Source organism: Ranitomeya imitator, chromosome 9, assembly GCF_032444005.1.
Source record: "Ranitomeya imitator isolate aRanImi1 chromosome 9, aRanImi1.pri, whole genome shotgun sequence".
Classification (NCBI taxonomy): domain Eukaryota; kingdom Metazoa; phylum Chordata; class Amphibia; order Anura; family Dendrobatidae; genus Ranitomeya; species Ranitomeya imitator.
Window position 1 is genome coordinate 48,590,780 of NC_091290.1, and position 16,372 is coordinate 48,607,151.

General features: G+C 44.6%; 1 protein-coding gene across 1 annotated transcript in view; it reads right to left on the minus strand.

Annotated features, from left to right (window-relative positions):
- LOC138648607 (mucin-2-like) overlaps positions 1 to 16,372 on the minus strand; it is a 195,918-nt gene that overhangs the window by 57,747 nt on the left and 121,799 nt on the right. Inside the window, exons 23-26 of the mRNA XM_069738394.1 lie at positions 15,782 to 15,956; positions 8,050 to 8,285; positions 7,034 to 7,217; positions 2,479 to 2,686 (exon numbers count right to left, since the gene is read on the minus strand). Coding sequence (XP_069594495.1) covers positions 2,479 to 2,686; positions 7,034 to 7,217; positions 8,050 to 8,285; positions 15,782 to 15,956 — 803 coding nt within the window. The remainder of the gene's footprint in view (positions 1 to 2,478; positions 2,687 to 7,033; positions 7,218 to 8,049; positions 8,286 to 15,781; positions 15,957 to 16,372) is intronic.

Genomic DNA, 16,372 nt, shown 5'->3' on the forward strand with positions numbered 1-16,372 from the left:
CACAGCTGGCTTACTTTCAGCATAGCACTGCTCTGGCTCAAACATTGATAAAATGTACTCTTCCTTTACAATATACCCTATGTTCGGTGTAATGCATGTTATGGGACACAATTCTACAACTGATTTTATCTAATGCTATCTACATCAGTAAAGCTGCCTGTGAGTTCTTAAATCAGTGCTCTGTTAGCTGGTTTTCAGCAGAGCTCCACTGTCCACCACTCCTCAACAATGGAGCTTCTATTAACAAGGCTCAGCAAAGCTGACAAATGAAGAGCTGAGCTAAGTTTGATACCTGTACAAGACAGCTCAGTGATGGAAAATTGCTAATGCCATCTCTCTGTTGATGCATATGGCAGAAGATAATCCTTTGACATATGCATCAACAGAGAAGCACTTGCGAATTAAACTCACTGATATGTCTGCTACAGGCATAAAACACAACTCTGCTCTGCGGCATCTAATGATCACGAGCTCTGCTGAAAACCAGCTAACAGAGTCATTATGTAAACACACAGGTGGCTAAAGTGATATAGGTAGCAGAAGATAACATTGGACTGGCAGGGTTGGGCAAAGAACCGTATAGTACACGTAAGCATAGAGAGGATTCTACTCTTAAGGTACCTTCACACTAAGCGACGCTGCAGCGATACCAACAACGATGTCGATCGCTGCAGCGTCGCTGTTTGGTCGCTGGAGAGCTGTCACACAGACAGCTCTCCAGCGACCAACGATCCCGAGGTCCCCGGTAACCAGGGTAAACATCGGGTTACTAAGCGCAGGGCCGCGCTTAGTAACCCGATGCTTACCATGGTTACCAGCGTAAACGTTAAAAAAACAAACACTACATACTTACCACATAGAGCTATAGAATGGGACGGCACTAGAACGATACCATATACAGCAGTCAGGACTTGAGATGGGATCCAGAGTATTAGGCGTCACGCTTCCTCCGGGGTATAAGGTGCTCAGCAGCTGAAAACTAATAGTTCATTTGTACTCATAAGTAAGAAAATATGCGGCACTCACCCCAAATTCTGCAGTGGAAAGCGTGAACATAAGGTAAGCAGGAGGGTGCGGTGTTGGAGCTTGGACTTGTCCAAGCTCCAACACCGCACCCTCCTGCTTACCTTATGTTGTAACGGATGTTTATCTGTTGAAGTTTTCCATTAAAAATTCACGCTTTCCACTGCAGAATTTGGGGTGAGTGCCGCATATTTTCTTACTTATGACTACATACTTACCTTCAGCTATCTGTCCTCCGGCGCTCTGCTTTCCTCTGCACTGTCAGCGCCGGTCAGCCAGAAAGCAGAGCGGTGACGTCACCGCTGTGCTTTCCGGCTGGCCGGCGCTGACACAGGATGCAGGAGGAGTGCAGAGAAGCAGAGCGCTGGGGACAGACAGCTGAAGGTAAGTATGTAGTGTTTGTTTTTTTTAACGTTTACGCTGGTAACCAGGGTAAACATCGGGTTACTAAGCGCGGCCCTGCGCTTAGTAACCCGATGTTTACCCTGGTTACCAGTGAAGACATCACTGGATCGGCGTCACACACGCCGATCCAGCGATGTCAGCTGGAGATCAGTGACGAAATAAAGTTCTGGACTTTCCTCAGCGACCAACGATCTCCTAGCAGGGGCCTGATCGTTGGTCGCTGTCACACATAACGATTTCCTTAACGATATCGTTGCTATGTCACAAAAAGCAACGATATCGTTAACGATATCGTTATGTGTGAAGGTACCTTTAGATTAGCTTGATAATATGCCAAATATCAGTGGATGCAGATGAGTCATCAACTAGCCCACTAACACTCAGAAGGAGGGATGAATCTGCAGCACTGAGGAGAATCAGGGTACTGCTGGAAAATGTAGTTTAATCCGTGTAAGAATAAGAACAACAATTCAGCTATGTGAAGCTGGATACATATAGGGGAAGTTAAAGATGAGAAAGAGACAAAAGTACAAGAAAAAAAACATTACGCTTTGTCTACATATTAAAAATAAGCATGCTTTACTGTGGTTTGTGAAAAGTAATGTAATTATGAGAGTAGTCCTTTAAGATTATTAGTTGGGAGATGACTAGAAGCTGTCTGTGGTTAATGCTGGATTTATTAAGCATATAAAGCCCCACATCAAGACCCACAGAATGTGCTATGCTGATAGTAAACCAAATAAAATAAGTTAATGGCTATTAGCTAGGGCTAAAAAAGACATGATAGATTGAAGCATGATCAGCATTGCAATAATGTCAAGAATAGAATAATATAGTGAATTTTCACAACTACTTAGCTCTCATGAAGAAATTTTGTCAGTAGGTTTCTAAGCTCCATCCAAGTCTTTTGTATAATGCAACAGCATTGCTATGGAGGCAGCCCGAGCAGCTAGTATGGGGTTTTGGGGAGCGGGGCCAGTTCTAGTTGGTGCTATTAATGAACTAAATATTTTCCAATTTATGTTCAAAATGATGGTTATTATTACTTACTCGCTTGATATGATATTACATATAGAAGCAGAAGTGCAATATGTTGTTACACTTTCTCGAGTTACAGTGACAGGGGTGCCTGTAATAAAGCTACAACCCGGTTTAGATAAATATACATCCTTCCAGTAAGAGGCCATAGAAGAACAATCGGAGATGACGCTTCCATCTGGAAGACGACAATCATCTTCCCTTTTGTTGGAACAAGTACCTAAAGAAAAGATTGTAAATTAACAAGAGTGAATACAAACATTGATTAATTACTAATCAATTTGATAAATTATATATTTTTTTACGTATGTGCTAAAATTTGGAACAAAAAAGTTACACTCTTTGCCACAAATTTGCTTTTTTGAATATCAACCCCACCTTAGTCTAAGAAACTTTGTGTTAGGGCTAGCAGAATGCACCAAATAATTAGATAGATAGAATAAGGTGCGTTCGCAGCCCAGGGTCCACTATGCAGAGATGTAACCTGCTGCTGAGTAATGACGTACTATATGGCAGTACAAAATGGGTTGACACATGGGTTAACTTCATCCTGTATGAAGAAAGCAAACCCGGTTGTGTCACAGGGCCTTGGTACCGCACAAAAGAGTGCAAGCAAGGAGTCACAGATCTCAATCCCAAGACTCTAGATTAGAGTTCAACTAGACCTCTTGTGCTCGACACCGCAACTGGAGTGTCAGAGAGAATAAAATAATAATAATTATTTAGGTGCATGAGAATGCATGCGGTGGCCCTCTGGCGGACGCCACTAACCACCCAGGCTTGGGTAAGGAATGCGCTGTGAAAGCGCACAGCGCCGCACTGGCGGTCACAGCAATTAGACGCTGTTTTGTGTGTCTCGTGCTGATAGCTAAATCGGGCGCTAGATAGCAATCATCCACCTTACGCGAGCAGTCATACACAAGGGAGGGGATAATTAATGAATGACTTTCACAAGTCAACCCACACACGTTTACAAGTGTACACTAGCGCATGGCCGAGCAGCCATGCGAACCTTTGATGGTGGCAGTGCTACAAGAACTTCCAGATGGACCAATAAGAGCCGCAACAGGACCTAAGCAGGTGACCCCTAACCTCCAATGGGAGGTCGACCCGTGGGCATGCTCAGTATGTGAAAAGCAGGACTTAGTCCCAGAAAGACCTGCCTACTGCTGAATATTGTTGGCTACAAGGACTGAGCCTGGAAGGGCAGTAGTAACCAGTTGTCCAGTATCAGCCTGAGCTAGACGATTGTACCGACGTCTCCGCTGAGCAGACTCCACTGTGGCTGGAGGAGCACGGGAGACCGCAGTGGAGATGGTTCGAGAATCCCCCTGCGCAGAGGCGGGAACTCGACACCTAACATTGTGTCACTGTAACAATCAGGCTCAAAAACCACATTTTTGTGTGCCAAAGTGCAACTTTTGGCACCAAAAATCATAAAAATGGTTCAAGAAATTGTTTTTTTCGACTGTGCAATAAATTCATGAATTGATGAATTTGGGGCAAAAAAGAGGCAATTAATATCACAAGACGAAAAAGAAAGTGATTTAAAAAATGCAATTGATGAATCAGGGACATTATGTTTATGCACCAGAAAAGCTCATGGCACACACATCTTTACATGTGTATCCACCCATCACGAGCTACTTTGGCTTAGCTTGGGTAGTATCCATCAGGGTTTTGGTATTTTTATTGCATGGATTAGTGTATCAAAAGGAAATGTTCAATACAGTGGCAACCTGTTAAAAAAATTAGGTCCTAATTCATCTTTGCCTTTGCACTTATTGTTTGTCTAGTTTTGTGTGTTTTGCGCCTTTTTTGTTTACATTCAATTCATAATTATATTTTGCACTTTTTTTAAAGTCTATGTTATATTTTCTTGCCTATTTGTCTGTTTTCCGCTTTGTGTGCAGAGTTTAGCAACTCTAGATATCTTCTTCTGATTCATCATCATTTTTAAAAAGTTGCAAAATTTTGCAGAACTCCAATCCAGCCCCTTACTGGACTATTTTTGAGTACTCCATTATTTTGGGTCAATTTTTTGCAATTTGTTCGACTTTTTGCACCGAAAATAGTAGACAAAAGATCATTTTTGATTTTTGCATTAAATCACAGGGTTTCATTAAAAACATGTAGAATATACCAGCAACCAACCTTACCTTATTTGCATGTTTCTAACTTCATTTTAATAATTAATATGTTTTACTTGTGCTAACGTAAAAATACATAGTAACATAGTAACATAGTTAGTAAGGCCGAAAAAAGACATTTGTCCATCCAGTTCAGCCTATATTCCATTATAATAAATACCCAGATCTACGTCCTTCTACAGAACCTAATAATTGTATGATACAATATTGTTCTGCTCCAGGAAGACATCCAGGCCTCTCTTGAACCCCTCGACTGAGTTCGCCATCACCACCTCCTCAGGCAAGCAATTCCAGATTCTCACTGCCCTAACAGTAAAGAATCCTCTTCTATGTTGGTGGAAAAACCTTCTCTCCTCCAGACGCAAAGAATGCCCCCTTGTGCCCGTCACCTTCCTTGGTATAAACAGATCCTCAGCGAGATATTTGTATTGTCCCCTTATATACTTATACATGGTTATTAGATCGCCCCTCAGTCGTCTTTTTTCTAGACTAAATAATCCTAATTTCGCTAATCTATCTGGGTATTGTAGTTCTCCCATCCCCTTTATTAATTTTGTTGCCCTCCTTTGTACTCTCTCTAGTTCCATTATATCCTTCCTGAGCACCGGTGCCCAAAACTGGACACAGTACTCCATGTGCGGTCTAACTAGGGATTTGTACAGAGGCAGTATAATGCTCTCATCATGTGTATCCAGACCTCTTTTAATGCACCCCATGATCCTGTTTGCCTTGGCAGCTGCTGCCTGGCACTGGCTGCTCCAGGTAAGTTTATCATTAACTAGGATCCCCAAGTCCTTCTCCCTGTCAGATTTACCCAGTGGTTTCCCGTTCAGTGTGTAATGGTGATATTGATTCCCTCTTCCCATGTGTATAACCTTACATTTATCATTGTTAAACCTCATCTGCCACCTTTCAGCCCAAGTTTCCAACTTATCCAGATCCATCTGTAGCAGAATACTATCTTCTCTTGTATTAACTGCTTTACATAGTTTTGTATCATCTGCAAATATCGATATTTTACTGTGTAAACCTTCTACCAGATCATTAATGAATATGTTGAAGAGAACAGGTCCCAATACTGACCCCTGCGGTACCCCACTGGTCACAGCGACCCAGTTAGAGACTATACCATTTATAACCACCCTCTGCTTTCTATCACTAAGCCAGTTACTAACCCATTTACACACATTTTCCCCCAGACCAAGCATTCTCATTTTGTGTACCAACCTCTTGTGCGGCACGGTATCAAACGCTTTGGAAAAATCGAGATATACCACGTCCAATGACTCACCGTGGTCCAGCCTATAGCTTACCTCTTCATAAAAACTGATTAGATTGGTTTGACAGGAGCGATTTCTCATAAACCCATGCTGATATGGAGTTAAACAGTTATTCTCATTGAGATAATCCAGAATAACATCCCTCAGAAACCCTTCAAATATTTTACCAACAATAGAGGTTAGACTTACTGGCCTATAATTTCCAGGTTCACTTTTAGAGCCCTTTTTGAATATTGGCACCACATTTGCTATGCGCCAGTCCTGCGGAACAGACCCTGTCGCTATAGAGTCACTAAAAATAAGAAATAATGGTTTATCTATTACATTACTTAGTTCTCTTAGTACTCGTGGGTGTATGCCATCCGGACATGGAGATTTATCTATTTTAATCTTATTTAGCCGGTTTCGCACCTCTTCTTGGGTTAGATTGGTGACCCTTAATATAGGGTTTTCATTGTTTCTTGGGATTTCACCTAGCATTTCATTTTCCACCGTGAATACCGTGGAGAAGAAGGTGTTTAATATGTTAGCTTTTTCCTCGTCATCTACAACCATTCTTTCCTCACTATTTTTTAAGGGGCCTACATTTTCAGTTTTTATTCTTTTACTATTGATATAGTTGAAGAACAGTTTGGGATTAGTTTTACTCTCCTTAGCAATGTGCTTCTCTGTTTCCTTTTTGGCAGCTTTAATTAGTTTTTTAGATAAAGTATTTTTCTCCCTATAGTTTTTTAGAGCTTCAATGGTGCCATCCTGCTTTAGTAGTGCAAATGCTTTCTTTTTACTGTTAATTGCCTGTCTTACTTCTTTGTTTAGCCACATTGGGTTTTTCCTATTTCTAGTCCTTTTATTCCCACAAGGTATAAACCGCTTACACTGCCTATTTAGGATGTTCTTAAACATTTCCCATTTATTATCTGTATTCTCATTTCTGAGGATATTGTCCCAGTCTACCAGATTAAGGGCATCTCTAAGCTGTTCAAACTTTGCCTTCCTAAAGTTCAATGTTTTTGTGACTCCCTGACAAGTCCCCCTAGTGAAAGACAGGTGAAACTGCACAATATTGTGGTCGCTATTTCCTAAATGCCCAACCACCTGCAGATTGAACAAAAAAGTTTGAGCAAAAGTATAACATACCACATTGTCCTTCTGTATTGTTCTTGAACAGGGTAGATGACAATTTTATTTCGAATATTGTGCCACTCAAGCTGATGTAAGCGTCAATGGTTTTTATGAATACTACCACTTTGGCATTATTGCCGGAAATTCTAATATCATCGTAGATGAATTCCGGATAAACTCTTACTGAATCAAATGTAACCTGTGTAAAAAAGCAAAGTTTTTTAGTTGGATATTAGAAAATACTCTGCTTTGACTGGGTAGTTGAAATTGGATACAATATAAGCATTTCTTACTTCACATTGGGCATATCCCCCTCTTAAAGTTCCATAGTGGAAAATCTGCAGTGAAATGAATAGCAAAACACTGCAGATTTTGTTGTAGAAATTCTAATTGGTTGATGGTCACATTCCCAATGGGACAGGATTACATTTCAAATTTATGGCTCAAGCAAATTTACCCTAAGGGCTTGTGCAGATGACCGAATGTGTTCCGACAATCACATTCGGACCAATATTATTTTATGGGGCTGGGCACATGCCCGATTTTTTTCATCAGAATCTGTCCAAGGAAAAAAAATCCTAGCATGCATGATTTTCAACTGATATTCTAATCACACTCGGCCATGCAAGTCAATGAGTCCATGGAAAACCTTGGACGGCACTCGAATGACATCTACAGTAATTGCAGTCCAATTTTCATAATCTGACAGAATGCAGGAGGTGGAGAATTTTTTTTCCATCTTCTCATCTGAGAAAATCACATCACACTATGATCACTCTCTGAGCAAACTCTAACCAGAGTGTATTGGCATAATTGGACCGATTTTCTCAGATGAAAGAAAATACGGTCGTGTGACACTAGCCTAAGAATTATCTCCACAATGTGTACAGGAGAATTAATGAAATGTCGTTCAAAAAATGTACAGTATGCAACAAGTTTTCCATCCAGACAAAAAATGTACTTTGCGTATGCCCTGTGGGAACATATCCTAAGGGTTCACCATGGATAAGATTAAAACCATAAAACCTTACCTTATTGTAATTCCCCATGCCAGTCAGCTTGATCTCATGGCCTTTATAGAAAATTATTAGAGTAAGTCTACAAGATGCAGCATATTTGGAAGAGCAGTTGGTTCTATCTAAGAGCACTCTAAAATCATGTTTTGGGATAATTTCTTGTACTAGAACATCTGTACATATGTCATGATACTTATAAGACGTTCCGTCAAAAGTTAAATAGTGTCTTCCACCCCATCCACTGCAGACACCTGCAACAAACCATAGATTAATTAGAATAGTTATGTGATAACCCAACTGCCAAAAACTCCATTAAAGGAGGAGTATCACTTTAAAAGGGTTTAAAATATAAAGAAAAGTATTACAACTTTGTCATTTCAATTTGCATTCCATTACTCTAATCAAATATTGTTAAGGACCGGCGGAACGCACCAAGTATAGATGATATGAAACTAGGTGCGTTCGCAGTCCGAGGTCCACCGTGCAGGTAAAGACCCTGCTGCTAGTAAGACGGACTATATGGCGGTACTAAGTATACACACATGGGTTAACTTCACCCTGCGTGAAGGAAGCAATCCTGTTGCGTCACAGGACCGCAGTACCGCACATAGAGCGCGAGCAAGAAGTCAGCGAACTCAACCCCAACTCAGGATTGAAGTCCGATTAGACACTTGCTGGCACAACACCGCAACTGGGTGTGTAAGGAAACTAATAAATAGAATATAAAGGCACGAGAGTGCGTGCGGTGCCGCACTGACGGACGCCACTAACCACCCAGGCTTGGGTAAGGAAAGCGCAGAGGAAGCGCACGGTGCCGTACTGGCGGACACAGCAACTGGACGCTGTGATGTGTGTTACGTGCAGATGGCTAGTCGGGCGCTAGATAGCTACCATCATCCGCGAGCAGTCAACAACACTAGGGAGGGATACTTAGGAGCTTTCATCCATCGACATACATCCATCTACACACACACATTATCAAGACAATACTAGCGCATGGCCGTGCGGTCATGCGCAGTTTATATAGTTGCAGCACAGGAAGCAGCTACAGAAGTTTTGCCCTTTCAGGACCTGCCAAGAGGACCAATGGTATGTGCTGCAGTGCCTGAGCATGTGACCCTCGATCTCCAACGGGAGATCTTGCCCTGGGCATGCTCAGTGTGTGCAAATAAGGACTTAGTCCCAGAGAAGCCCGCTCGCCGCAGATCAGTGCAGGGTACAACAGGAGAGCCAGAAAAGGCAGCAGTAACCCCCTGCACAGAATCAGTCCCAGCAAGACGCTGGGAGCGGCGCCTCCGCTGAGCAGAGCCCACTGCGGCCGAAGCAGAATGGGAGACCGCAGCAGACACGGATTGAGATTCCCCCTGTGCAGCAGAGGAAACTCAACTCCTAACATTACCCCCCCTCCTAGGCCCCCCCCTCCTTGAGCCTCACTACGCTCAAAAGCTGCAATAAGCAGCGGAGCCCGAATGTGCTCCACAGGCTCCCAGGTTCTATCCTCTGGGCCGTGACCCTTCCAGTCCACCAGATAAAATTTCTTGCCACGTACCACCTTGCACCCCACAATAGCATTCACCTCAAACTCATCCGTGGATGAACCCGATGTCCCAGTAGATGACTCTACCGGGACAAATGAACGGGCTTTAAGAGGGAAACGTGAAAAGTATCGGTGATACCAAGGCGTGGAGGAATAGCCAAATGGTAGACCACAGGGTTGACCTGTTCCAGAACCTTAAATGGGCGGAGAGCCACACTAAGTCGCCAGGAGCAAAGACCGGAGCGGGGCGCCGGTGTGTATCAGCCGAAACCCTCATTCTCTCCTTGGAGTCCCGGATGGCATCCTGTGTGCGGTCCCAGATGTCACGTGCCTCCACCGCCCAGTCTGCCACCCTAGAATCGGTGGATGACACGGGCATGGGCACAGGGACACGCGGATGCTGGCCGTAATTAAGGAGAAAAGGAGTCTGACCAGTGGAATCGGCTACGGCGTTGTTCAAGGTAAATTCCGCCCAAGGTAGCAAAGATGCCCAGTCATCCTGCCTAGCAGAGACGAAATGTCGCAAATATGTCACCAGAGTCTGGTTGGTTCTCTCCACCAACCCATTCGTCTCGGGATGGTATGCAGAGGAGAGGTTTAACTCTATGCTGAGTAAACGGCAGAGCTCTCTCCAAAACCGAGACGCAAACTGGGGACCCCGATCGCTGACAATCTTATCAGGCATACCATGCAATCGGAAAACGTGCTTAATGAACAACACCGCCAAGGCCCGTGCAGAGGATAACCGAGAAAGCTGCACCAAATGCACCATCTTAGAGAAATCGTCGGTGACAACCCAAATAATGGAGCAGCCACGCGACTTGGGTAAGCCCACCACAAAGTCCATCCCGACCATCTCCCAGGGCCTGTCTGCCACCGGTAGAGGGTAAAGCAACCCAGCAGGCCGTTGCCGAGGAGACCGATTCTGGGCGCAAGAAACGCATGCCTGAATATAGTCCCTGACATCTCGGGCCATATGCGACCACCAGTATGTTCTCGCCAAAAGCTCAGATGTCTTCTTGGTCCCAAAATGCCCACCCACTCTGGAGGAGTGAGCCCAAGAGAGAACCTCCGGTCGCAAGTTAGCTGGTACGAAAGTCTTGCCCGGGGGCACAGACTCTAGCAAAACTGGAGCTACAGTTCTCAGGCTCTCAGAAGGGACAATAAGCCGAAGCTCCTCCTCCGCCTCCTCCGATGACACTACGGAGCGGGAGAGAGCGTCAGCACGAACGTTCTTCTCCACGGAGAGGAAATGGAGAGTAAAATGAAACCGGGAGAAGAACAGGGACCATCTAGCCTGGCGAGAATTCAGCCGCTGGGCCGTTTGTAGATATACCAAGTTCTTGTGGTCAGTGAAGACTTGGAAGGGAAAGCGAGCTCCCTCCAAGAGATGTCTCCACTCAGAAAAAGCCAACTTCATGGCTAGCAACTCCCTGTCCCCGATGGAATAATTCCTCTCCGCTGGTGTGAAGGTCTTGGAGAAGAAGAAGCAAGGATGCTTCCGACCTTGAGCATCCTTTTGGAAAAGGACTGCTCCAGCACCAACGGATGAGGCATCCACCTCCAAGATAAATGGTTTATCAACATCGGGGCGATGTAGGATGGGAGCGCTAGCGAAGTGTGACTTGATCGAGAGAAAGGCTTTGGAGACCTCCTCTGACCACAACTTGGGATTTGCTCCCTTCTTGGTGAGGGCAACCAAGGGAGCTACCAAAGTTGAGAAGTGTGGAATGAACTGGCAATAGTAATTAATGAACCCCATAAAGCGCTGCACCGCTTTAAGAGAATGGGGTTCCTGCCAGTCCATTACAGTCTGTAGCTTGGCAGGATCCATAGCCAAACCCTGGGCAGAGATGATATAACCAAGGAAAGGCAAGGACTCCTGCTCAAACACACACTCCTCCAACTTGGCGTAGAGGGAGTTTGCCCGTAAGAGGTCAAAGACTTTGCGAACATCTCTCCGATGGGAGTCAATATCTGGAGAGAAGATGTGAATATCATCCAGATGGACTACGACCGAGGTGGTGAGCATATCCCGGAAGATGTCGTTCACAAAGTCTTGGAAAATGGCTGGGGCATTACAGAGCCCGAAGGGCATCACCAGATATTCATAGTGCCCATCCCTGGTGTTAAAAGCCGTCTTCCATTCATCCCCCTCACGGATGCGAATCAGGTTGTAAGCACCCCGCAGATCTAACTTAGTAAATATCCTCGCTCCCCGTAGCCTATCAAACAGCTCAGATATCAGGGGTAATGGGTACTTGTTCTTAACGGTGATGGCGTTAAGACCCCTGTAGTCTATGCATGGACGTAAGTCTCCAGTCTTCTGTACGAAGAAGAACCCAGCCCCTGCCGGTGACACTGACTTCCTAATGAATCCTCTTGCCAGATTCTCTTGGATGTACTGAGACATTGCCTCCGTCTCCGGGAGAGATAACGGATAGACTCGACCCCGGGGAGGCTCAGCACCAGGCAAGAGGTCAATAGGACAATCATAGGGGCGGTGAGGCGGAAGGGTCTCCGCAGCTCTTTTGGAGAACACGTCTGCATAGGGCCAATAGTGCTTGGGGAGAGAGGAAAGATCTGCGGGTACCTGTGTAGTAGCAACCTGAACGCACTCCCTCTGACATCTACCCTCGCAAGATTTACTCCATCCCAAAATTCTCCCAGAGGACCACTCCATATGAGGAGAATGGTAGCGAAGCCATGGTATCCCCAACAGGACCTCATCAATTCCCTCAGGAATGACTAATAGGGAGATTATCTCCTGGTGTGATGGAGACACAGAAAGCGTGAAAGGAATGGTTTGGTGGGTAATCTGTGAGGGTAGTGTTGACCCATTTACCACTCGAACGGTTACAGGCTTGGCGAGCATCACCAAGGGTATTGCGTGACGCTGGGCAAAAGAGGAAGACATAAAATTACCCTCTGCCCCAGAATCCACGCATAGCTCGACCATAAGAGTGGATGGGCCTATGGTAATTGTCCCCTTGAAGGACAACTTTGAGGCAAACGTCGCCGTGTCTAGTGTACCTCCTCCAACTGCCACTAGACGCTGACGTTTCCCTGACCGCTGAGGACCCTTGGAGGCAAGATGTCCTGACTGCTGGCAAACATGACGGACCCTATGTGCACGGGCGGACTGAGATTTGGATCCCGCTCGTGTCACCTCTAAGGCCTCATGTGACTCAGATGCCTGGATTGGAGATTCCAAAGGTTTGCCGAAGGTGGGAGCCAGCCGAAACCTCTGCCTACACTGGGCTCGCTCTAACCTCCGCTCGTTAACACAAAGGTCAATACGAGTAGAGACAGTTATTAACTCCTCCAGTGTGGCAGGAATCTCCCTAGTGGCCAGAGCGTCCTTAACGTGATCAGCCAGGCCCCTCCAAAATATGGGGATAAGGGCTTTATCCGACCACTCCAGCTCAGAAGCTAAAGTACGGAAGCGGACGGAAAAATGGCTGACCAAGGACTCACCCTGAGTTAATGCCAGTAGTTGGAGCGCTGTGTCATGGGTGACTTGAGGTCCTAAAAAGACCTTTTTCAGAGTGCTCAGAAACAACGGAGCACTCTGCACCACATGATCATCACGCTCCCACAGCGGCGTAGCCCACTCCAACACCCTGTCCGACAAGAGAGAGACAATAAATCCCACCTTAGCCCGCTCTGTAGGAAAACGTGCAGCCAGGAGCTCGAGGTGGATAGAGCACTGACTCACGAATCCCCTACAAGTTTTGCAATCTCCTGAAAATTTTTCTGGCAACGGGAGGCGAGATATTGTCGGAACAGGGGTGGCAGTGGACAAGGTTGCTGCAGCCACGCTAGCAGCCTGTACAGCAACTGCGGTAACATCCACAGCTGAGGTTGAGCTCTCGAGAGCCGACAACCTACCCTCCAGCTGCTGGATATACCGCCAAGATTGCTGAATGTCCGCCATTTACTAGCCAGACCTTGGCGCTAGTATTATGTTAAGGACCGGCAGAACGCACCAAGTATAGATGATATGAAACTAGGTGCGTTCGCAGTCCGAGGTCCACCGTGCAGGTAAAGACCCTGCTGCTAGTAAGACGGACTATATGGCGGTACTAAGTATACACACATGGGTTAACTTCACCCTGCGTGAAGGAAGCGATCCTGTTGCGTCACAGGACCGCAGTACCGCACATAGAGCGCGAGCAAGAAGTCAGCGAACTCAACCCCAACTCAGGATTGAAGTCCGATTAGACACTTGCTGGCACAACACCGCAACTGGGTGTGTAAGGAAACTAATAAATAGAATATAAAGGCACGAGAGTGCGTGCGGTGCCGCACTGACGGACGCCACTAACCACCCAGGCTTGGGTAAGGAAAGCGCAGAGGAAGCGCACGGCGCCGTACTGGCGGACACAGCAACTGGACGCTGTGATGTGTGTTACGTGCTGATGGCTAGTCGGGCGCTAGATAGCTACCATCATCCGCGAGCAGTCAACAACACTAGGGAGGGATACTTAGGAGCTTTCATCCATCGACATACATCCATCTACACACACACATTATCAAGACAATACTAGCGCATGGCCGTGCGGTCATGCGCAGTTTATAAAGTTGCAGCACAGGAAGCAGCTACAGAAGTTTTGCCCTTTCAGGACCTGCCAAGAGGACCAATGGGATGTGCTGCAGTGCCTGAGCATGTGACCCTCGATCTCCAACGGGAGATCTTGCCCTGGGCATGCTCAGTGTGTGCAAATAAGGACTTAGTCCCAGAGAAGCCCGCTCGCCGCAGATCAGTGCAGGGTACAACAGGAGAGCCAGAAAAGGCAGCAGTAACCCCCTGCACAGAATCAGTCCCAGCAAGACGCTGGGAGCGGCGCCTCCGCTGAGCAGAGCCCACTGCGGCCGAAGCAGAATGGGAGACCGCAGCAGAGATTCCCCCTGTGCAGCAGAGGAAACTCGACTCCTAACAAATATGTTAATACAATATACCATAATACCACCAAGCAGTGCGATTTAAAAATTGGATAACCTTGTTATTAGATTAATTTCAAAAAGTTGAAACCAGAGGTTTACATACACTATATAAAAAGACACATCTGCATGTTTTTTCTCAATATCTGACATGTAATCAAAATAAACATTTCCTGTTTTAGGTCAATTAGGATTACCAGAATCATTAATATTTGACAAATGCAAGAATAATGAGAGAGAGAGAATGTTTTAAGGCATTTTTATGACTTACTGCAAAGTTTACATATATTTCAATAGTATTTGGTACCATTGCCATTAAACTGAATGAGTTGAGTGAAACGTTTGGGATATTCTTTCACAAGTTCATCACAATAGTTGGTCGGAATTTGGGCCCATTCCTTCTGACAAAACTGGTGTTGATGATCCAGGTTTGTAGGTCGCCTTGCTGGCACCTGCCTTTTCAGCTATGCCCATAAATTTTCAATTGGATTGAGATCAGGGCTTTGTGATTGCCACTCCAAAACATTGACTTTGTTATCCTTAAGCCACTTTGTTACCATTTTGGCAATATGCTTCAGGTCATTGTCCATTTGGAAGACCCATTTCCGCCCGAGCTTTAACTTCCTGGCTGATGTCTTGAGATGCTGCTTCAGTATTGCCACATAATATTCTTTTCTGATGATGGCATCTATTATGTGAAGTGCACCAGACCCTCCTCCAGCAAGTCAACCCTTCGACATGATGCTGCCACCCCCATGTTTCACAGTTGGTATGGTGTTATTAGGCTTCCAAGATTCTCCATTTTTTCCTCAGAAGCTTACAAACACATGACATCATCATATGGGCAGTCGAGAATTGTTTAAAGGCATAGTAATCTTAGTATATGTAAACTTTTGACTTTGCAATAAGTAATAAAAATGCATTCAAACCTTATTCTGGCATTTAACAAATATTAATAATTATAGTAATCCTAATTGACCTAAAATTGGAAAGATTTATTCTGATTTCATGTCAGATATTATGAAAAACATGCACCATTTGAAGGTACTGCACAGGGTAAGATCAAATGTATCCCCTTGATCTAAACTTTGAATGACTTAGATGAATAATTGTTTATCTCCACAACCAGAGGGAAAGAGTTATTCTGTAGTTAAAATTTGTATAACTAGTATAAGTGCATAATAATATCGAATCATACTTAGTATAAACTATATAACTATGCAATACTATATAAAGTATGTACACTTATTCAGTCATATGACTTACATTCACAGACATTTTGAAAGCAGCAGCCGTCATCTGACCAATGGACAGTAGGTTTCACTCCACTAGCGCAGAAATGAGTTGTTAAAGGAGGACAAGTCACATTTTGAAAAACAACTTTATTGTTGCCTAGACATGTGGCATTTGTGCAATTGTTAATTTTCCATGTCTCGTTTACCTGTATTAAAAACAAAAAAAGGGACTTAAATGATAGTTTATGGTGTACAGTAAAGCAATATCATAAAAACAGGATTTCACAAATTGGAGGATACATATACAGAATAATAAGCCATTACAGAGTAACAAACTAGTCAATAATTTGAGGAAGAGGCGCAAGCTTCCTGCTTGCAAGATCTTCTAGTCTATAAAGAGTAGAAGGAGAAGGTAAAAAGAGCCATGATGACTGGAATAACCGGTAGAACTCACCCAATGACTTTACAAATAGTTCTCAATTTATATGCCAGACAGGAGATACAGAAGAAAAAGCAGCGATCATGTCATGCTAATTAGCGCATCATCTAGACTTACGTATCTCCTCTATCCCTGCTCTCTTATATCCAGCTCTCAATAAACTTGAATCATGAGCAATGCACA